Source organism: Poecilia formosa, unplaced genomic scaffold, assembly GCF_000485575.1.
Source record: "Poecilia formosa unplaced genomic scaffold, Poecilia_formosa-5.1.2 Scaffold501, whole genome shotgun sequence".
Lineage (NCBI taxonomy): Eukaryota > Metazoa > Chordata > Actinopteri > Cyprinodontiformes > Poeciliidae > Poecilia > Poecilia formosa.
The window spans coordinates 27,216-49,945 of NW_006800440.1; the positions used below are offsets into that span (position 1 = coordinate 27,216).

The window sequence follows — 22,730 nt, forward strand, 5'->3', positions numbered from 1 at the left end:
TGAGGTTCCATAAATGTGCAACTTGAGTTTCTTTTTAGTAAAGCCCACATGCAAATTTCTTTTCACTTTTTGTGGCAGTTTACACGCTCCAATTTTTTATTTTTATTTTTTGCAAAAAAACCTAACTACTAAAGGACAATATAATTTCTTTCTGCAGTACAGTATGCTAATCAACATACTGTACTGCAGATGTATTCTTTTTAATTAGGGCAAAATTGTTACAAACAAGTGAAAATATTCTTAAAATGGAAAATATTTGATGCAATATGAAGTATAAATCTGTTTTTTTTTTCTTTACTACTTATATTAAATGTGTGGTGACACTTCTGGTTTTGTTTTGCTCATTCTGCGTCACTTTGCTGTGTATTTTGTATTTACCTGTTGTTATGTCTTGTATATTCTTCTTGATCCTGTAAAGCACTTTGATCTTCTGCACATTGGTTATGTAAAGCACTACATAAATAAATTATTGATTGATTGTTAATCATTTTTTTTGAATTTCCTTTAGAGCCTCATAGTAAACAGGAACACAACTATTCTGCAACCGTTACTCTCATTTAACCAGAATCAGTTTTTAATTTATTTATTAAACATTTAATTTATTTATTAAACATTAAACAAAATGTGATCTTATCTTATAGCCAACTTTGAGCTTCCAAAAATGTGCAACTTGAGTTTCTTTTTAATAAAGCACACATGCAAATTCCTTTTCACTTTTTGTGACAGTTTACACGCTCCAATTTTTTATTTTTATTTTTTGCAAAAAAATCTAACTACTAAAGGACAATATAATTTCTTTAGGATTGTAAATTGGTTTAGAAATTATAATTTTCCTTGGTAATAATTCTGACCTGACAGTGTTGGTCAAAGTGATGAAATCTCTGCTGTTTTGTGCACATCTAGGCTCTTTGATCATAAAAGACAGTCTTGTTGCTCTGGGTCTAGGTTGAGTTCTGCGATTATCTCTGCATGGGGCCATTCACATCAAGCTTTGATGATGAGACTATTAAGTGACCAGCAGACCTAAACTGGAGGGGAAGAGAACTTAGCCATAAAAATGGGTTTCTATGGAAACACTCCAAAGGCGAGGCTCATTCTGCCTGATTTTTTTCCTGCACATTTTCAATAATTGATGTGTTTTGTCAATCTGATCACTTGTGCATTTTGTATTGAATTCTCTGCAAATCCTCTCGAGTTCATTATCTCCCCGGTAATTTATTTATCATTCTGCTCCGCTTCTTCATCCATCCAGGTAGATGTCATTCACAGACGGCTGCATAAGGACATCCTCCACAACCCCGTGGTCATGTTGAACTTTTGTCCCGACCTCAAATCCATCTGCTCAGACCTGAGGAAAGTTCACGGTGAATTCATCTTCCTTATTGACCGAAGCGGCAGCATGAGCGGACTCAACATCCATCGTGTGAAGGTGTTATTACCTCAGCTTGACGTTTCGTCTTGTTTTATTAGCTGCTATTATTTACAGATAAATACTTCCTGTGTCTCTGGCTGTGATTTATCAAGGTTTATTTTGTTCAATTATGTTATCAACACATCATTTATTTTTAAAAGCAGCTTAACTGAAGGCTAATTTTAGGCTTAAAGGGCGATTTTAGTTGTGTACAACTGTGGTCTGTGGATATTATACCGTTCATTCATCCGTCCATCCCTCCAGTTTGTTAGCAGGTTCTGTTAGGTTGCATCATGTTTAATGAATATTCTCAGCCAGACTCGAGGAATTCTGCAACTTTTATTTATTTGTGTGGTTTCTTTAAACATTTATGTTATTTGACAGGTGATGCCATCTGCAATTTTTTTTTTGTTTTAACAAACTCACATTTGATCTTTTATTGGATCTGCCAGACACCACACTGTCTGAGTGGGTTTGACAGAGACATAATGACAATTTTACACAAATCTTTTAAAAGATCCTTAAGAAAAACTGGAACCTTCCTCTTTGAAACTCTTTTTCTTTCCTTTTCTAAATGCAATTGAATTCTGAGTCGTATTCATGTTCGAATCAATGCAGCCTTGGCGCTGCTCACCTGAATGAAAGTGGCGCTAAGTGGTATTATTTCAGAAACTGCCCTTGAGCTGGTGAAGAGGCAGTGATTGGTGAAATGACAAGGTGTGATGCTGCTCACTTATCAGTGCAACATTCGCAGATGAGTGATGACAGATTTTAGTTTTAAAATCCAAATTGGCTCTCGATTTTCTCTTCCAGGATGCCATGGTGGTTATCCTGAAGAGTTTGGTGCCTGGCTGCCTTTTCAACATCGTTGGATTTGGATCCATGTTCAAATCTCTCTTCACAACCAGCCAGAACTACGAGGAGGTAAAAGTACACAATGCAGGCATGTACTGCAATTACCTGAAACAAAGTTGTGGTTCAGCAATTCAGGAGTAAACGGTTTGTTAGAGTATTTTAAAATGTATTCATAACAGAGGAGATATGAATAATAACAGATAAAAACCTTGATAATGACAACCGGTCTTTTTTGAGAATTTAAAGAAGAGTACAGTTTGGGGCTAAATTAAATAACTCAGTAGAAGGTTAAACATTTTTCTGATGTAGATTCTCAATAGAAGACTTTCTCATAGTTGGAGTCAATTGCTTCCAATCTGTGTTATCGGCATGAATTTACCCAGGAGACTTTTGTTTCTTTAATCCCACTGACACAAATCCAGTCTGCAGAGAAGAGAGCAGATCAATGGCATTAACATCAGTGCTAAGATCTAAATCAACAAGTGCAAACTGTTTGTCTTTTAGCTTGGAGGACTGTATGCTAACATAGTTTTTGTTACAATGGGTGAAATGCTAGACTCAGGACTGAAGCTCAAGTATGACAGCAGTTTATGTAGGAGGGATTTTGCACTTTTTCATACAAAATAAACACCTTTTAATTAGAGTTGTAGTGCTGATGGCTTATTTCTCTGATAAAATGTGTGTTGAGAGGTTGATGAATTTATGTTAGCAAGTTAATTATCTTGGTTTTTATTTTAGTAATAGCGACCATGAATCAGACTATTTATATTTGCAATCCGACATGCTGACTTTCCTGGACTTTTTTCAGTGTTCAAAATATTGTTAGCTATAAAAGATGGATGACTGGTACTCCTGTGTGACCCAAGCAAAGACTGTAGGTGGCCAACATTTTTCAACAGGAGGGCATGGCACCTCCTGCCCCCCACTTGGGGGCGCCACTGTATGGTTCCACATTTTGGTTTATTAAAGTTCATTAAATATACTACTTCTGCTGCTAAAATGAATAATTATTTAATAATAACAGTGATAGTAATAACAATCATCATTATTATTACTGCATCATTATTATTACTGAATCTAAGTACGTTATTTTATTTTATTTAGCATTTTTCAACTTTTTTTTATTTCCAGTTTATTCCTGATGATCATTTTATTTTACTTACCATATCAAACACACATACTGTACTGTGCATAGTTAATATGTAATATTTTTTAACATTTTGTTTCTCTTTTAGTCTGCTTATCTATTCTTGTTAGTTTTGTTTACCACACAATAAAGGAGGGAAAAAATTACAAAACATCAGAAACATGCCTGTTACATAAACAATGAACATGCTTTACATGTTTATTTCTTCATGACATCAGTTCCTCTATTCTACTTTAATGTGTTGTACACTCATAACTTTTAATCATTAATAATTTGGTGTTTTTATTTCAGCTAATTAAAGAAGTGCATCTAAGGGAATAGAGGTGTTTCTGTTTCGTGTTCTTTGTGAAAATAGGATTCCGTGTTTCACTAACTCCTACTCATCCTCATGATCCAGGAGGCCCTGGCGCAGGCTTGTGATTACATCAGGAAGATGAGAGCCGACATGGGGGGCACCAACATGCTGGCGCCGCTCACCTGGATTGTGAGGCAGCCCACGTTCAGCGGTCACCCCAGGCTGCTTTTTCTGCTCACAGACGGAGCCGTCAGCAACACAGGCAAGGTTATTGAGCTGGTCCGCAGCCACGCACGATATATCAGGCAAGTATCAATGTCAACACATCTTTTTTTGTGACTCAGATCAATAAGTTATGCTGTTGGAAATGTTGTCAATATTGTGTAGCGTCAGGCTTTCTTGTTAAAGCTGTCTTGGGCTGTAGAAACCTTGATGTTTGATCAAAAATGTGCTTCACACCTTCACACATCTTTGTACTTTTACACATTTTTTCTCATTACAGCTACAAACTTCAACCTGTTTCTTTTGGGATCTTACACAAAGGACAAAGCAGTGGGTAGTCATATAATAAGAAAGAAAGACGGAAAATGATAAATGACTGTCAAAATTTAAGTGTAGCCACAGCATAATGCTGCCACTACCTTGTTTAACTTTTTTGAAATGCTGTTAGCTGCAGAATTATGTAGTAACTAGTTAAATTTCTCTGAGTAACTTTTTGGAAAAATATACTTTTAGGACTAATTTCACTATACTTTACTTTTTTCTTTTAGTTGAATTATTTTGGTATGAAGTATTGGTAATCTTACTTGAGGAAAATTTCTGGATTCTCTACCCACTGTAAATAACTTCACTGAATGAAGAACAAACAAACTTATTTAGACCAAAACTTCACACCAGACACACACCCAGACTACATATCAGTGGTTTTTGTTAAAGTTTCATAAGTTTTGGTTTTTAATCTTCATAATGCAGTTTGCTCACTAATGTTCTCTGAAAAACCTTTTAGATCTTCACAGAATAGCAAAAATTATACTTGGACTAAAAAAATAAGCCCTGTTTAGTATGTCTGAAGGCAGTTGATTCCAGGGGATTTTATTTAGAGGTTTCAGAATAGATGGGGCAAAGCACAAAAACATACTTTTCCAATGTTTCAACTCTCAAAAAGTGTCAAAAACCATGTGTTGTTTATATACATTAAAATTATATGTTATTACTTAATATCCTCATAAAATATATTGATGTCTTAGTTGCAATGTGACAAAATCTGAATAAGTTAAAGGGGTGTGAATACTTTTGCAAGTTACTAGCTCCTCGATTTTGTAATGCTATTTAAAAACGTAGAGCTGAGGCAGATTTAAATTAATTAACACATCATCTTCTAATGCTCCACAAGACAAATCCACGGCTTATTCACAAAATAAAATCACTAGTGTGGGTTTATCTTGGTGTTGAAATATAAACCAGGCCACAATGGTGTAATCCTTTTAAAATGAAATGTGGGAACATGGAGCCCGTTTTACCTCTTTTAAGCATCCGACATCACAAATCTGTCCTGGAGGAAACATCTGTGCAGCTTTCAGGCACAACAAAGCTGCACGAATGCTAGAATGAAGGAATAAGAAACCAGCATGTGAGCTCCATCTGTCAACTTGCAGGGAGCGCTGATGACACAACAAATCTGCAGCGCTCCAGGAAGTCGTTTTATTTTGCCGCTTGCATTTAAGACTCACGCTGTGAAATCCCCGTCCAGAGTCGTTTTCTGGAAATAATTGACTTTTGTCGTCCCCTTTTAATGGATGACTGCCCCTGGATAATTGCATTAGGTGCGGAAAGCTCGGCCAACTCATCAACACTTCCCGGGTCATTATCGCTCTATGCTTACAAATCAGCACAGCCACTCAGAGACCAGATCAAAAAAGATGAATCTCCAAAAGACTCAATTCAGGATCTTAACCGCATGGAAAGCGACACACTTGCTCTAATCAGCAAATGCTTTATGTCATTAAAAATTCAAAAGGAGAGTGTTGGTGCAATGCAATTAGCTGACTCCTCCATTTTTGAGATATTGACTGTGTTATGCAACAAAAACCATATTTCACTCAACTGTTAGAGCTGAGAGGAACTTTAGTCCTGATGAAAGATGAAATTATGCTTTGAACTCCAAATCTTTGCAGAAACATCCATACTCCTTAGGCATATTCACAAGTGGAAGTGAGAATAATACAAAATGTATTTTCCATTTTTAGCAAATAAAAATAAAAGAAAAGTGGAGTCTTGCATTCATTTACTCAGACAATTCTCATCTCCCTTCACTGATCTGTAAGGAATTTCTCGTGTTGGCCTGGATTGATTTTCTACCAGACCAATCTGCGAAAAGAAGATATTGTGAACGATAACATCACTTTTCTTTTTGGCTCTGTTTTATGATTGCAATTTGTTTGTAGTTTTAGCAATGGCAATGGAGGAAGTGAACGGAGTCGTTCAGTCCGTGCTTGACGCTTCCAAACATTGAATTAATATGAACAACTATCTTTTTTAGCTCAGCACTTCTTTGTAGTGGAGGATAGTAGCTTCATAGCGTTGAACTGACACATTGCATATGTCACAGACACACAGACAAACATTAGGTAAAGTTTAAAACTTCAACTGAGTCCATGCCTCCAGGAAACAATCACTTCTCAATAGCCGAGAAAAAAATCTGTTCAAAATAAACAGCGTAGAACAAAGGGCTGGTTTTTACCAGGCTAATTTCCATCTGTATTTGTAGTGACTATTTTGGAGTTTTATTTGTTGGGAAGTTTGGAAACTATGTATTTTGTCCGTCTTTATGGTCCACCCCATATAAAACATCAAGGTTTTTGGTAGTAATGTGGCAAAATCTGGAAAACCTCAAGAAGATATTTTTCCAACACTCTGTGAGCATTGTGTCTTTCACTTTTGATGGAAATGTGCACCCATCCTGTGAACACATCTGTTGCTATGCTGAAAAATCTCCTGATCTGTCCTTGAAGGTGCTGCCTTTAATGTTTCTGTGCAGATGTTTCACATTCGGCATTGGACAAAATGCGTGCCGGAGGCTGGTGCAGGGGTTGGCGGCTGTTTCCAAAGGAACAGCTGAATTCCTGGCTGATGGAGAGAGGCTGCAGCCCAAGGTACTCATTTCCAGCCTGGAGTGTCACTCATAATGACATCTATAGTTATTCTGAAGGCCACCGGAGAGCCATTATGCAGCCATTTCAATACATCAAGTGCCTGCCATTGATACCCATTAAGACATCATGTGTGAGACACCACCCCCTCTGTGAAACTATCAGAAAGAAGCTGTGTTATTTCTATGTTTTTACTCCACAGATGATAAAGTCGCTGAAGAAAACCATGTCCCCGGTACTCAGTGACATTTCCATCGAATGGCTCTTTCCTGAAACCAAAGAGGTGCTGCTCTCCCCTGTTGGCAACACCTTCCTCTTTCCAGGAGACAGTCTGATTGGCTACAGTGTGGTGTGCGACACTACCCGTTACCACGACAACCCCAAATCTGTAAGACACCTATTGAAGGGTAACGATTAGGTTAATGCACCAGTGGGTCAGAAAAGCAACCTTTTCTGGTTGACAAACTGTCTTGTAAAATTGCTGTTACTACAAAACAGTTTGAAGGTAAATCCCGAGAGGAAGTCCTTGACAAATATTTTCTCAATGGAAAAATAAATAAATGAAGCCTTGTGAATTGCTTGATCAAATAAGCTAAAAACCACTCAACGGGATGAGTCACCTGCTTCACATCTCAACAGGATAAAAGGAGGCGATACAGCATGATGCGCTCCATTGAGTCAGCCAGCTCGGTGTTTTACCACTCACAAGAGGAGGAGGCGGGGAAGACGGGAGTGGACAGTCAGGGGTCCCACCGGGAAGCACCCTGTGGCACGCTGCATGACTCCTACCAGGACGCCATGGCAGAGAGTGGCCTTGTCATCACAGAGCCAGACCTCACAGGTAAGAACTGCACAAGCGGATTTCCTTTGTTTTTATCACAAAGTGCAGGAATTTTTACTTTAAACAATAGTTTACTCATGGTCAGAGGTAGGCAGAGTACCCCCAAAAAATCACACTCAAGTAAAAGTAGCACTACTTCAACATATTTTTACTCCAAAAGTTAAAAGTAGCCATCCAAGAAATTACTCAAGAGTGAAAAAGTATTTGGTAAAATGTCTACTCAAGTACTGAATAGACATGAGACATAAGACATGCACTCTTTATATACAATTCTGTTAAAGTCCAAATTAAGTGAGTTGTATTGATATATATCAATACAAATTGATCAAATAAGCTATAAATGACTGAACGGGACCCCGCCTCTCGCCTGGAACGTTAGCTGGAGATAGGCACCAGCACCCCTCCCGACCCCACTGAGGGACAAGGGTGTTCAGAAAATGGATGGATGGATGACTGAACGGGTTGAGTCACCTGCTTCACATCTTAATAGGTTAAAAGTATTTATATTTTTATGAATATAAATAATATTCAAGTATGAACTTGTAGTCAATTTCTTTGGGACCCTACCATGCATAAACTTATACCTGCTTATGTATGAGACTATGTATTAATTAAAATACCCTGTAGACTTAATTATTATTGGTACATAAGTGTAACATTGATTTCTAATGTAGTGACTGTACATTTTTTGAACTTAGATGACACATCACCAAGGAGACGTGCATACAGCACAAACCAGCTCATGGACTACAACCCAGCAAAGAAATCCTTCACTCCCAGTGACCCTAACTCTGTGGTGCCCAAGAATCCCCTGAGGAGGAGCAAAGTCCAGGACCTGACAGGCCAGATGAGCCCCGAGCAGGAAATGCACTGGAAGAACGACTGCCAGGTATGACCTGTCACTGAAAACAGGTCAACCGTTTTCCCTACATCTGATAAGTGTGTGCTGCTTGCTTAAAGTCCCTGCAACCGACACACAAAATAAAGCGCTAGCATGTAATTAAAGCAGCAGATTGTGGATTTATCTAATGATGGAGTCGTCATACTGTCAAGTAGAAAATGATATTTGAATTCAGAAAGCTTTGGCAGCTAAGGGAGCTGCCTGACCTCTGTCTGGATTGGAGTATAATCAAGAAGAGACTAACGTGTCCTTCTCAGTAATTAAGGGCAAAATTAATGAATCACAATTAGGTTTGAATAACTCAGGAAGCAAGTTGCCATGACTAAACAGAATTAACAGGAGGAAGCGTGTCTGCTCCAGGTAAATCCCATTGAAGAATCCTGTCTTAATCAGACCTAATGAATAGGTATAGCAAATCTTTATTTGAATTGAAGGAGGTCATGAGACATGGAAACCTTGGGGCATTTGAACTTCTCAGCAGGATAAACAATCCGTCTGTCTGACTGCCTCCATTTATCTGTCTGGTTTGTGTTTTGGCACACAGCGAGCTTCTGCTCTGTGTTTATAATCAGATAAATCAAGAAAATACTGTGCTGACATATTCACGTTCTGCATTTTGTCATGTTGCAATCGCATCATTCGGTGTGTTTTATTGGGCTTTTATATGGTAAACAATAAAAGAAATGGTGCATAATTTTCAGATACTGAAAATAGTCTTGTTCTTAAGATCTTATTAATATTTTAAATAAGCTTTTATTGTTTTTATAAACTAAAGTTTGTGCTTGTAAATTCAAATTATATGAATACTTGAGCAAGTCTCTGTGAATTTCTAATTTCGGGCGTCAGGCTATTGGCATTTGTTTTTCTTTAATTAAAAATTACCAGCAGAGTCTCCCCCTCAAACATCCCTTGATACGATCAAAAAGAGCTTGTTTGAGCTCACAGAAATGATCAGAATAATAATGGGCCGATGCTGTATCTCGCTTTATCGACCCAATAATGGCACCTGGGTTTTCTGGTGTTAGCCACAGCTGGCTGGTCTGGGCGCCCCGTCCTTCAGAGGACGACCTGGCACCGGTCACAAGCCGCCTCCGCAGCAGGAGGATGACTCTGAGCTTCATCCCCAACCCCAGCCACTGGATGGCCCTCAGCCAAGCGACAGCACCGGGGTGCCTGTGGCTCGCAACCCTGCTGGCGATGATGGGTCCAGATCGTCCACGGACAGCCCCTCCGTTGGCAGCATTGGAGACACAGGTGAGAACACAAAGACAGCCTTTCTGGATTAATGGGAAATGATTTCCTTATGTCAGACAATGCGTCAGAAGCATGTTTTCTTGTTAAGTCTGTTATTTTAGGACAGAATTTATACTTATTTCTATTAAAAGCCCAAAGTTTAGTACTTTTAAGTAACTTTAAATGTGAAGAGGATGAAAGAAAAAAACTGAATTTTGCACAGTTCACCAAAGTGTTGAATCCAAAGCTCTTCTGTAAATTTGCAGATTAAAATTTCCCATAAATGGGATATATATATATATATATATATATATATATATATATATATATATATATATATATATATATATATATATACAGAGCCCCAAGTAAAAGGGGTTTGTGTTGCCAATGCCTGAATAAAGTTACGTTAAGTAAACTTTGTCAAAATTCCACTAATGTAGAAAAAACACAATTTTGCAATTGTGTTATTTCCACTAAATAAGAAATGCAGTTAAAATCACACATAAATAACCTTGGGCCACTGTTTGTTTTTTCTGCCATCTTTCAAAACCACAGGATTTCTTTTGATATATATATTTTAGGTGGCACAAGAAAGTTTGAGCACTTCATAAATAAAATATTGTATTTTAGGTAGCTTATCCCTAAATCTGCTTTTATGCATTAAACTGTTACTCCTCTGATATTTCAGATGGATATGGCCACCAGATGTGTCAAGCAGAAACCCCTCAAGAGACCCACATGTCACATCTGGGGACCACCAGCCATCACAAAGGAGACTGCAAAGCAGTGGTGTCGGGATTGCTGTGTGGGCAACCCATGAAGTGGGAGGTGGTCTTTGACATCGAGCCGTTTCTAAGCGGCCGGGAACGTGAGGAAAAGGTTCACGAGGAGCTGTGGAACGAGACGTTTCACCACCTGGCCGGGAGCTCCATCATACACGACTTTGAGCACATGGCCGATAAAGAGTCCGAGATAGAACAAGGTGAGCTTAGAAACTCGTCTGACACAACTGGAAAAAAACTTAAAAATGTCAAAGGATGAGGTTTTCAAATTCTATTAATTATTCTATTGTGCATATTTTGTACAATTCATTAAAGAAGTCATGACATATAATATTACTTAATGCATCATGGTTTTTGTATTGTATGCTTTTTTTTTTAATTTCCAGGATCTGGCAGGAAGTACCAGGTTTACGTTATTCACACTAGCAAAGCCTGCAATATACTGAGCAAATACACAGCATTTGTTCCCATTGACCTGGACACCAATGAGTATTTGCCAACATGTGTTGAATGCATTAATGCTGGTGAGTTACATGGCTCTAATTCTCCTGACTGAAGTCCCCCCCTCCCACTTTCTTCAAATTAAATGAAGCTGGTCTCAAACATTTGTGCTGCGTTTGTGCAGCAAGAATTTAGTTTGTGTCGCTATCATTTTAAAGATACTCATAAATGTTTCCAGAGGTCATGAAAGGTCAACCAAAATCAACAACTGTGTTGCATTTGTGATGGTTTGTCCAACAAACATTTAGTTTTATGACGTTATAATCTTTAAAATTTCCTAGAAAAGGTTTCCAGAGATCAACCCGGCTCCAGAACAGTCAATTGACACCAAATTTATTTGATTTTGTAAATATGGGATTGGTTGAGGTTTAGTTGTACATTTTCCTTAGTTTTAACTGTGAAAATCAGTTTGAAAAAAAAAAACAAAAACATCTTCTATCTTGTTTGCACTCTGCAGAGCCAAGCAAAGTTGAAATGACTTCCGTTTGTCTTGAAGGTGCAAGACTGAAGAGGGGCTCCAGGTCTCGATCAGGGAGCAGGAAGAACAGAGGGTACTCCATCGGGCTCGGGCGTTCTCAGTCCGGCGGCATGTCAGAGGAAGCCGAAGACGTCCTCCTGCCTTACAGTACGTGGCTTCATTTATTTTTCAAGGCTTTGTGATGAAGCATGCACATCACCATGAAAGAGGCCTCAACAAATCCTTTTTAGTATGAAATGTCAAGCAGGGCAAGATTCTAATAATAACACCAATTTAAACGGTAGTTTTTTGGCTAATAATCCAATGTGAGACTTGGTGGAGATGAAGTCGTCAATAAAATACCTGACAAGGAGAGAATGATTGTTGATTTCCAATTTGAGTGTAACAAACATTTTGTTTTCTGAGTTTAAAATATGTTTTAAAACACTAAAATCTACCTCTACAGTATTAAAAACCTGTTTCAATCTATACATTCGATCTATACATAACTGTAACATCAGCATACAAATGAAAATTTGCATTGGCCAAAAGTGATTTTGGCCAAAAAAAAAAAAAAATCCCTTTTGACAAAAATGACTTAGGCCATTATCTTAGGAAGGTGACACTTTTAAAACCATGCATCATTTCCTTTCCACTTCGGAATTATAAACTATTTTTTCTTGATCCTTCATGTAAAAATGTAAGTATGTAACATATATGTGAAAACATGACTAAGTTTGAAAGCAACTGTATTTATGTCAATTTAAACCTACTTTCACGTAAAACTGCAAAGAGCTTTCAGATATATGGGTTTCTCAGAGAACTTTGTGAGCTGTTTTATAAATAACTTCAGCAGCAGGACACAACATTTTTAAAAGGATCCTCAGTGATGGCATAGCAACAGCACGAGCTAATGTGGGCAGGAGCTGCTCAAGCATATGCTGGTTTAAAAAATAAAAACAGATGGCTTGGATATGGAGGAGCTTTAAGATTTTAATGATTCAAACCAAAATGTTGGAAAGCTGACAATTAAATGAAAGATATTGTTTCATTTCTTGTTTACGAGATCGTTTTTGTCTCGTCTGACTTTGAAATTCCAATTTTCCGTCTAAGTAGCAAACAAACTGAGTGAATGGTTTCAAACTGAGGCCATATCAAACAAAGTGACAGGCTTATTCGATGCTGGAGTTTTTGTAAATAAACTAACAGGAAAAAAAAGATTCTTCTGTAATGGTTCTTTAGAAAATGACTTTAATTCTTGTTTCAGATGCAGAGGACGGCGTCTCTCCATGCAGCACCCCCTCCTCTGCCGGCTGGGACAAATGCAGCTTCACAGAGGGTAAGCACATCAGCCGCTCTGCAAATTTGTTGCAATTCCTCAATTTCCCCCCACTAAGACCTTTGACATGCAACATCTGAGTGGATGTTGCCATTTCCAGCCTCACACAGCAGCATTTTCTACCAAATGTGAAAGTGTAAATGACTGACATTACAGTTCCTACTCTTGTAGAGGTTAACAGAGGTTGGCAGTTTTTATCTTGGCTCAAACTGACGATGTGTAATATGAGAATCCACTGAAGGCGCAAATACAAACAAGACATGTTTCACCTGGAGAGGACAGAATGCTGGAGTGTGTTGAATGTTTTCTGTCGTCACTGTTACATCTCACGGTGCCGTAGTTCTGTTAATTACCAGATGGTGAAAGATGATTTCTTTTCTGGCTGCCTCTTTGTCTCCAAGTCGCCCCACAAAGGAGTCCGTCTGTTACTTCAGACCAATCACAGAAATCGGTGGAGAGTCTTTTTTCTGCCAGGTATGTGATTAAAGTTCAGCTGGTGTTTAAATGTACTGTAGCTGCATTCAGTAAAAAAACACCAGTGATCAAATATTTCAATTTGACATTTCAAAAATACATTTGCATAATTTTGAAACGTTTTGGTGCAAGAATGAGGTGGTTTTCTGGCTGCATCAAAGTTGGTTTATTTTTTGCATCACACGAGTCACATGATCAACAACCAGATGTCGCAAAGCACAAAGAAGACAGGAAGTAGTTGGAGGATAATGGCACAGCGTCTTTTTTAATGTCTTATCGCATGAACAAACTTATTCACCTGTGATTTTAATCGTGTTTTTTATTTAATGGGAGTGTCTCAAATTGTGTTTTATCAACATTTGTGGAATATTGATAAAGTTTTGCACATATTTATGATGAAATGGAGCTACTGACAGACCAGAAAATGCTCTAAATAAGTATTTGGACATGTAAGACATGCTCTCAAAGTATCCAGGAAATATTTTATCCATCACCAGTTGTTCTATATAATAGAAAATAATTATAGTCATTCGACAAATATGACATTCTGCTGCTTCCAGCAATGCTTTTTCAGACATTTCAGAAAACATGATTATCTGCAGGAAATACCACTTTGATAGTGATGTATAAAGTTTTGCATTGTAAGATTTTACAAGACAAAAACATATTTTTTTTATCTTTTAAAGTAAACTTGATCTGCAGCTCTTCAGGTAAGAAGAAAATAAGTCGGTATTGAAACCACTAGCTGTGGTTGTTAGGTTCTCTATTTCCTTCAACGTTCTTCCATAGATTTTTTCAGCCACACATAAAACATACCTTAAAATGTTCGAAAAAGAAAACACAATTTGGTTGCATTTAATTTGAGATTTCAAAAAAATATAAAATATAACAGTATGCAGAGAGAAACGGCTCCCAAAAAGCTGGTGTCTGATCAGCTGAAAGTTCAACACATGTTTGTTAAAAACATAATGTTTCCATATAATTAGCATAAAATACTGTGGAACTATGGTATAGTTTTCTTATTTTCCTCAAATGTAAATTTAGGAAGAAGAATAGAAGAAATATGACAGGTTTCTATGGCAACAAAGTATATACCAATCATTTTAAAATACTTATTTTTCCTTTTTTTTAATGCAGGAATGATTTATATACAAGTAAAAATACAACCAAAAATTAAATGCGAAACTTTGAATTACAAAAGATAAATTCTTCAAAAAAGATAAACTCTTGCATTATTATTGTACAAATATATTCAATCTTTGCATTTTTCTTGTTTACCTTTCCTCTGGGTCCTTATATGAAAAAGATAGATAACTCAGAGAAATATTCAGAGCAAGCATCTGTATGCACGCACAGTGTTTGCTGCGCTTTACCTCTCCTCCGTCAGGCTGGCCCTCAGCAGGACTCGCCTCCTGACCCGAGCTGCAAAAGGATTCATGTGTCGAACGCACAGCAAGTCTGGCGACTCAATCGGAGAGAGTGAAAACGAGAACAAAGACTACATTCCCCTGGTGAGCCCCAGATCTATTCCGTTTATTTCAACATGCAGGTTGTCACTGATATGAATTAATGGCAGAAAATGTGAGCAGTTGTTGAATGATGAGGTGTACAGCATCTCTCCAAATCTATTCAAACCTTTGATTTGCAATGTGCATCAACTGTAAAAGGAAACATTATTCAATTTAGACGATCACTATTTCTTATTGGTGTAGACTCTGACATGAGCCAAACGGCTCATGAAAAACAAAAGAATTTTTGCTCTATTTCAGTGTATCCCAACTGTGGTCCTCAACGCACATTAACTTGCATGTTTTGGATGTTCCCCTGCTTCAACACAACCCATGCAGATGATTGCAATTCAACAAAGACCCTGTTAATCAGCCATCAAATAAAATCATGTGTGCTGAAGTGGGGGCATGCCGAAAACTAGCAGGGCAGCGTGCCTTGAGGCCCAGTGTTGAAAAACATTTAACTAAAGTCACTTTATTCAGTTCCTTCAGGAAATTGTGATATTTGTGATTATTGTGGCCTAAAATTATTGAATTTGCAACGTCTTTTTCAAAATGTTGCCATCAGTGTTGTAAACCTTTTTTAGTTTTATTTTTGCCGTAACATTGTATTATAAAAAAAGTTGAAATTGCTGCACATAACTTTACCTAAAAAGACAGGATTTTAACATTTAAAGTGCAAATGACATTTTTAAGTAGTTTCTTGAAGTGGCACCCTATGCAAATAAAATCATATCCTGAGGATTGTCAAAATGCAAAAGAAGAATTCTGTCTTTGTCATTAATGTTAACATTAACTGTTTATGCAATATAAGAAAATTCAACAGAACATCTCAAATGGTTATTGGAAAAGTTAAAAAGAAAAAAAGAAAATGTTACGTTTAGTGGGTCACCCGTTTTAATCTTGCATGTTTGCTTTTCAAAAGATGGTGTAGAAAAGGAAGTTAAATTAGAAGGGGGCTAAGGGAATTGGTCAAGATTCAACAAGTTGCAGTGATAAGAAAAAGAAAGGCATACAGAAAACTTCTGTGGAAAAGCTGGACTAAAAGTTGCAATCGTAACATCACTACTTCCTGGAGGGACTCAGTACAGAGGGCGTAGGGGTTACAGTTTCGTTTCCAACTGTTGATAAATTTCCTTTAGACTTTATTTTAATCAGTGCAGAAAATATAAATAATTTAGCTTTTAGTGTGGCATTGTGGGCAATGTTAATATTATATGCATTCTACATGCACTCCTCAAACAGAGACCTTGACTGATGCTTTAATCATGCAACACATGCTGGCCAATTCATTGCTATACACATTTAATGGAAACAAAAAACACATTTTGAGAGTAAAGAGACTTTTTCCTCCATAACAACGCGGAAGCCTTTAATAAGGGGCTGATTCGAGCTGTAAACGACCATTGTTATTGGAATATATAAAACTGTGCAGACGAGGAGCGTGCATGCAAATCAGGAGCTCAGGTGCACCCTCTCCTCTTGTGTTATTGAAGTTTCGCTTGAAAGCAAATATAATTGGGAGATGATTTGTAGTGTAAATACGATACACCACTTGAAATTTTCCTCTAGAAGGACTAACAATAGAGAATAATTTCACTCCCCTCTGTGCAGGTGTTGTTGCAGTTGGCGAGCGGCGCATTTCCCCTGGACTCAGCTCTCTGTGAAGCCATTAACGTGCCGATGGACAAGCTGAAGTGGACGTCGCCTTTCGCCAGCCACCGCTCCAGCCTGGGCCACCTGTCTCACTCCGGCAGCCGGCGCACTGACAGCACCGACGACGGGTCCAGATCGCCATTTGAGCCAGACCCTTATCAGCCGGCAGCAGATCACTCTGCTGGCACCAACAGTCCCTCCTATCCATCCAGAAACGCCTGGCCGGACGCGGGCCAGTCCACCGCCTTTGAACCCCAGTTTTTCTCAGGGGGCTCAGAAACGGCGTCACCTGGCAGCGTGATGAAGAGGATGCAGGATCCGGAGAGCATGGTATGGGCAACGGCCGTCGCTCTGGCCTGGCTGGAGCACAGCTCTGCCAGTTATTTCACAGAATGGGAGCTGGTGGCGGCCAAAGCCAGCATGTGGCTGAATGCGCAGGACATCCCAGAGGGGAAAGATTTAGCCTCCATCAAGGCTGCTGCCAATCAGCTCTTCATCATCCTCAGACACTGGGATGAAAACCTGCAGCTAAACATGCTCTGCTACAACCCCGGCTCGGTCTGAGGCCTTAAACAGACTCCATACCACATGATACTATGCTAACCAACGCTGTACCACCACAGTGACGTTGCAAAAGTATTCATATCCCTTAAACTTTTCTTTTTTATTTCACAACAGCCTTAGTTGTTTTATCTTACCATCTTGCATGACAGACCAACACAAAATACTGCTTTGTTCTGAAGAGGAAGGAAAATGCTACATGACTTTCAAATTTGTTATGATAAAAAAATCTGAAAAGTGAAATCTGTATTAGTGTTCAGCCCCCTTTACTCTGATACTTCCAAGTAAAATTCAGTCCAACAAATTACAAAGTATTAGTAAATACAGCCCAACTTTGTGTCATTTCAGTAAAAATCCAAAATATGTCACAGGTTTGCGAGAGTAGCAAGAGGAAAATTACTCAGAGGCAACTCTGGAGGAGCTGCAGAGATCCAGGTGGGAGAAACATCTGATAGGACTTACACAAATCTGGCCTTTACGGAAACGAAGCGAGAAGATTGTACATTCTGAAAGAAAGCTATAATTAATATTTAAACGCAACAAACACAAAGAATAGGAGCCCAACATTGAAAGTTATGGCTGACTTTCAGCATACTGTGTGGTGGAAAACTAGGACTACACATCGGCCTGAATAATCCCCAAAATTGCAGTCAGTGATTTTAGATAAAAGCAAATGGATGGATCAGTATGGCCTAGTCAAAGTCCAGACCAGTTTTCTGCAACCTCTACATTCCAAAGAACCTTTTTTACCCTCAGTCAAGACAAAACGTAATTAAAAATGGAAAAGGCAATTTATAATTTCTGGTATCTACTATATGAAAAGTGTTATTTTTAAATGACCATCTTTTTATGTCTGTTTTTTTAATTTTAAAATAAAGAAAGCATAACACTTTTGCAAGAAAGAGGTTGCATACATTTCATTGTCTTCTATGGGATGTTGAGATTTGCAGAAAATATGTAAATAAAGTCACACATTTACCAACTTAATGACAAGAAAACATATTTTAAAAGTAATTTTAGTGTCATTTTGTTTTGGAAATTCAATGAAAGTGTTCCATGAAATAAACTATCTTTAGTTATTAAGAGTGATGCAGAACCCTTTTCTAGACCCAAATCAAACTGAGAATCTGTTCCAAAACTTGGAAATTGTTGTTCAGTTTCTCTCTGTTCAGTCTGACTGAACTGAGTTATCCTGCAAAGGTTTGCCAGCAGTAACAGCATTATAATCAGATTCTCCAAAGTATTAACTCAGGGGTACTAAATAAAAATGCTGTTTATCCCCCAATTAGGTGCCTTCCAATGGTAATGAATTGTATTTAGGGGAACAGAGTTGAAGTGTATGTCTTGCCTTTCAGATTTTTGCTTCTAAAATCATATTAATCATGTACTTTTTTTCCTATTACTCTACTTTGTGCTGGTCTGTTCCATGAAATCCTATAGATATTTATTGACCTTGGCGGTTGAAATGTGTCCGAATTTTAATGAAAAAAAAAACTATCCAAGGGGTTATTGATGCAAAAGCACCGTCTACAGAGTAGTTTGTGCTCTGGAGTCAGCTTTTTCTTTTCCTGTTGCAGTGGTGAACAATGTGTGTTTTGCTCTGTTTGTGTGTGCTGTTCCTCCTGACATATCACAGGCTCGTCAGAGACCCTTTTTCTAAGCTGTAACCTTGCCGGCACCAGGCTCGCCCGCTGGATCTCCGTAAGCGAGGGCCGTGTTTATGAGTTTGTGGAGGATCGGTGTTAACGTTTTAGCATGTTGGACCGGTCTCCATCAACATGTGAGCAACTCTGCTGTTGTCGTCATATTGATGTTCTGTCTGGAATGCTGCAAAACAGTAATAAGAGAAAACATTTCCTTTAATTTATTGATGCATATTTGCTGCATTTTTGGACTTAGCTGTGTCATAAAAGCAGAGATTATTTTACCAAGAAGCACTGGTGGTATTGTCCCTCTTTTATCTTGTGTCTGTTACTATTACAGTGTTATTACTATTTACGTTTTTGGTTTAAAGTGTAGCAGAGACTGAAAAATATGCAAACAGCTAAAGAAAATATTAAATCTGTATGTTGACATCTAAATATATATATGTGGATCTGGTATAAATGGAAGAATGTGCATGTTTTTGTTGCTTTATTTTGGTGAATAACTGTGATCATTTTCTTTTGAATGATTTGAATTCACATGTGTTTCATATTGGAAAGCAATTTTTGGTGTTAGCTCAAAAGAGTAGTGTGGCTGTAAGTTCAAGGTTAGTCCAGTTTAAGAAATTGAAAGTTTAGTCACAGCTGATACTTCATTAAAACTTTAGGAATTGAGTTAAAAAAAATTGACTGCAATTTTTAAAATACATTTTTAACTTATTCAAATTTAGTGTCACTTTAACTAACTAAACCAGAAGATACTTGAACCAATTAACTTGAACATACATACACCATTAAAACATGGCTTTTTGAACTATTAAGTTGATTTCAGGATTTTTGAAACTCATCTTCTCATATCTGTCTCATAAATGTCTAGCTGCTGAGCACTGTGTGCTAACAAGTGTGTGCCCCTATTACTGTCTGTCAAAAAAATCTCCTTTTAATGGTGTTTTAACTTGCTGCTGACAGAGGACTCTTTAGTGCGCTATCTGTGCCCCTAGGCCTGCACGTCTGACACAATACCATTAATATTTGGCAACCTTTGCCTTCTGTTTATCCCTTCACAGATTTTTTTTAAATGGATGATATATGAAGTACTCAAAAGAAAATATGGTTTTTGAAGCTGAAATGTCTAGCTGCTTCACTTGCTATTGGTTGGTTTTGGAAATCAGCCAAACCGAACCACTGATTGGCTGATCCCCCAAGATAGCACAGATATGGAAGCCCATGGATGTTGGCTTCCATCATGATGCCAAGATGGTTTTCTCTGTGCATATTAATAAATATTAAGGTATATTTTGTGTTTGAACTGTTAAAATAGGCAGTTAAAAGTGTTTTTAGAGGGAGTATTAAAGGAGACCTATGCAAAATTCACATTTTGCATGTTTGCGTACTTCCATTTGGGTAACAACTGCTTCTAAAAGCAGCCCAAGCACTTAAAAAAAAACACACCCAGCCATCTTTTGGCAATAAGTTAATGTTTTATGGTGTCTGGAAAATGAGCCATTTCAAAAACCTTCCAAATGTAACATCTCGAATCAGCATGGTCTGCGCTGTCACCTTACAACTCCAGCGAAGCCCAGCTTGTCACCTAGAAACCCAAGCTGAGCTCCAGCATATTTGCTCAGCTGGTTTTACTGCTGTGTGCACTGTACAATGGCTGGTGGAAAAGACAAGAGTTTTGTTGTTGACTTATCATCCAGAAACCACTTGCTGCATCCTTGTTGGTTGTGCAGGAGGCTCTTCTTCTGCTTTTCATAGATGCATGAATTATAGTTGTATAATTGCACATGTCTTTGCAGCCATTTTCATGTGCAAGTGCAAACTTTGAGTTGGGGGTTCTGACCAGCAGTAGATTGTTTGGATTTAAAGTGAAAAGTTCATTCTGAAGGGAGATCAAAATAAAGCTCATAGACCTATCCTAACCTGTTCAAGGAAGCGTATTAGGTCACCTTTAAGTGTTTGTGGATTTTAATTGTGGTCCCTAACCCCTGCGAACACTGCATGCTGTGTGCATAATGGGGAGCCTTGAGCTCTAAAATGAACTAAAAGAAAAAGCTTTTATAAAGAAAATGTTTAAAAGTGTAATCAACAACAAACCTTGGCAGCTGCCCATGCAGGTGTAATCTAGGGCAGCCCGAAATGATGCTGCTGCTGCTGTGTGAGTTAATCTTGTCAGAGTAAGTCCTGATTCTAGTTAGTGAGCTTAGCAGGCTCAAAACATCAAAGCACCAACATCAGAGAGGAATGTAGTTATTTATACGTGAGACTTTCCAGTGCAGGTAAGGAAAGGCTCTGCTCATCACACCACAAGCTACACACCTCCACAGATGGAGGGTCAAATGTGTGGGTAGGTATAGGTTATAAACTCTGACTCTCTGCTATAACTCTCCAATTACCTGGAAATGGTGAGCATTCATTTGAAATTCCTTCCAGACTCTACACTCTCATTTAACATGAAAAGAAAGTTCTAATAGCACACAGAAAAAATAATTCACAGCAGCTCAATCAAATGTTCAAGACTAGAAGGTAAATACTTAATTAACCTACGATGTTAACTTGAACACAGATTATTGTTGGAACTCTTTGATGAATTCAAAACAGTTAAAATAAATGAAAGTAAATGATCACACAAGCCAGAATGTTTCTTCTATTCTGTGATGTTGCTTCTGATCCCATCGAATGGATCACATCAGTTAAACAAAGCTTTGTTAGCATGGTGGTAGCTTGGAAAAGTTGTGTTGGAAATGTCCATAATAACTATATAGCTTCATTCAATACCAGTTTAATTAGTCAGTTAAAAAATAAAACATTTAACTAAATAGATCTGATTCACATACAAAAAATGTTGCGTCTGCGACATATAAATGTAGCGCCAAACAAATTTTGTGTTATAAGCATGTCGATAGGCCAGGTTGTTTTTGATGTATCGCATTTTTCAGTACATAATAATCAACATCGACCACCTTGGGCTGAATGTTCAATGGTCGGTATTGTATAGACTCTATACAATATATGAATGCACCCTAGTGATCAAAAATAATTAGTAGCTGAATCAATGGGAAAATAAGCCCAACTGCCCTGCCAAGTCAGCCTCTTTTAGCATTTACTATGCTGAGGTGTGTCACCACTAGTTCATTATTATGAAATCTGTTTAGCATTTTTGCAAAGTTTATAGAAGTGATGCCTGTAGATGGCATGTATTGCATCCCAAAGATGTGACGCTCATGAAACTAAATTTTTTAATGTCTGAAGAATGGATGGTACCCTTTCTTACCTGAAGATCAATTTAAGTAGGAAACAGTATTCTTACATATTCTGTCTTCGTAGACCTCTGAATCAGGCAAGAATAGGAACTGATTTTGAACTTCTAACCTAATTACCATTAATTATCAATGTCAAAACTCATTTACCACAAGTGCCTGAACTGAGTTCAAAGTCAGCAGAAAATATCTTTTGACTTATACATGTTCCATTTTTTCGGCAAAGCCGAATCTGTTGGCAGTTATTATTAATTCCAGTTAATGGGATTTTACACTGAAATCAAAACGATGCCATATGAAACGCTTGTTACCAACCATTAAGTTCTGCTGAAACTTATATTGAAAAACTATCTTTTTTTTTTTTGTTCTGTTTGTGAAATAGACCAAAGTGTGTTTTAGTCAGTGGTAATAAAATTTGCATCATTTGAAGCAGTAATGATTTCTTAATTGGATGCGTGATTCTGTGCAACCAGTAGAACCCACCTTGTGCATCTCAGCTCGTTAATTTTAGCCAGCATATCAAATCTTTGCCGTTTTTATGTTGGGATCGCTAATATCACTTCACACAAATCATTTTCCTGAACTTAGAAAATAAAAAAGAGACAACTTTTTAAAGAGTTGTCTGTGCAGTAACAGCATTCTTCTTTTATGATTACTCTCTTTTTTTCTTATTCATGTAGTATTTCATTACTCAGGTATGTTTATTTCTAC

The 22,730-nt window shown here is 37.8% G+C and overlaps 1 protein-coding gene across 3 annotated transcripts in view; it reads left to right on the forward strand.

Annotated features, from left to right (window-relative positions):
• Positions 1–18,477, forward strand: part of vwa5b1 (von Willebrand factor A domain containing 5B1) — a 33,832-nt gene extending 15,355 nt beyond the window's left edge. For 2 of the 3 annotated variants that reach the window (XM_016664648.1, XM_016664649.1), the window contains exons 8-22: positions 1,253–1,429; positions 2,225–2,335; positions 3,811–4,013; positions 6,746–6,860; positions 7,060–7,245; positions 7,497–7,698; positions 8,397–8,587; positions 9,625–9,853; positions 10,524–10,817; positions 11,004–11,141; positions 11,615–11,743; positions 12,843–12,914; positions 13,316–13,388; positions 14,776–14,899; positions 16,511–18,477. In XM_016664648.1, the coding sequence (XP_016520134.1) occupies positions 1,253–1,429; positions 2,225–2,335; positions 3,811–4,013; positions 6,746–6,860; positions 7,060–7,245; positions 7,497–7,698; positions 8,397–8,587; positions 9,625–9,853; positions 10,524–10,817; positions 11,004–11,141; positions 11,615–11,743; positions 12,843–12,914; positions 13,316–13,388; positions 14,776–14,899; positions 16,511–17,116 (2,850 nt within the window). In that variant the 3' untranslated portion in view covers positions 17,117–18,477. The remainder of the gene's footprint in view (positions 1–1,252; positions 1,430–2,224; positions 2,336–3,810; positions 4,014–6,745; positions 6,861–7,059; positions 7,246–7,496; positions 7,699–8,396; positions 8,588–9,624; positions 9,854–10,523; positions 10,818–11,003; positions 11,142–11,614; positions 11,744–12,842; positions 12,915–13,315; positions 13,389–14,775; positions 14,900–16,510) is intronic. The other variant, XM_016664650.1, reaches the window with a different exon arrangement.
• The last annotated feature ends 4,253 nt before the right edge of the window (positions 18,478–22,730 follow it).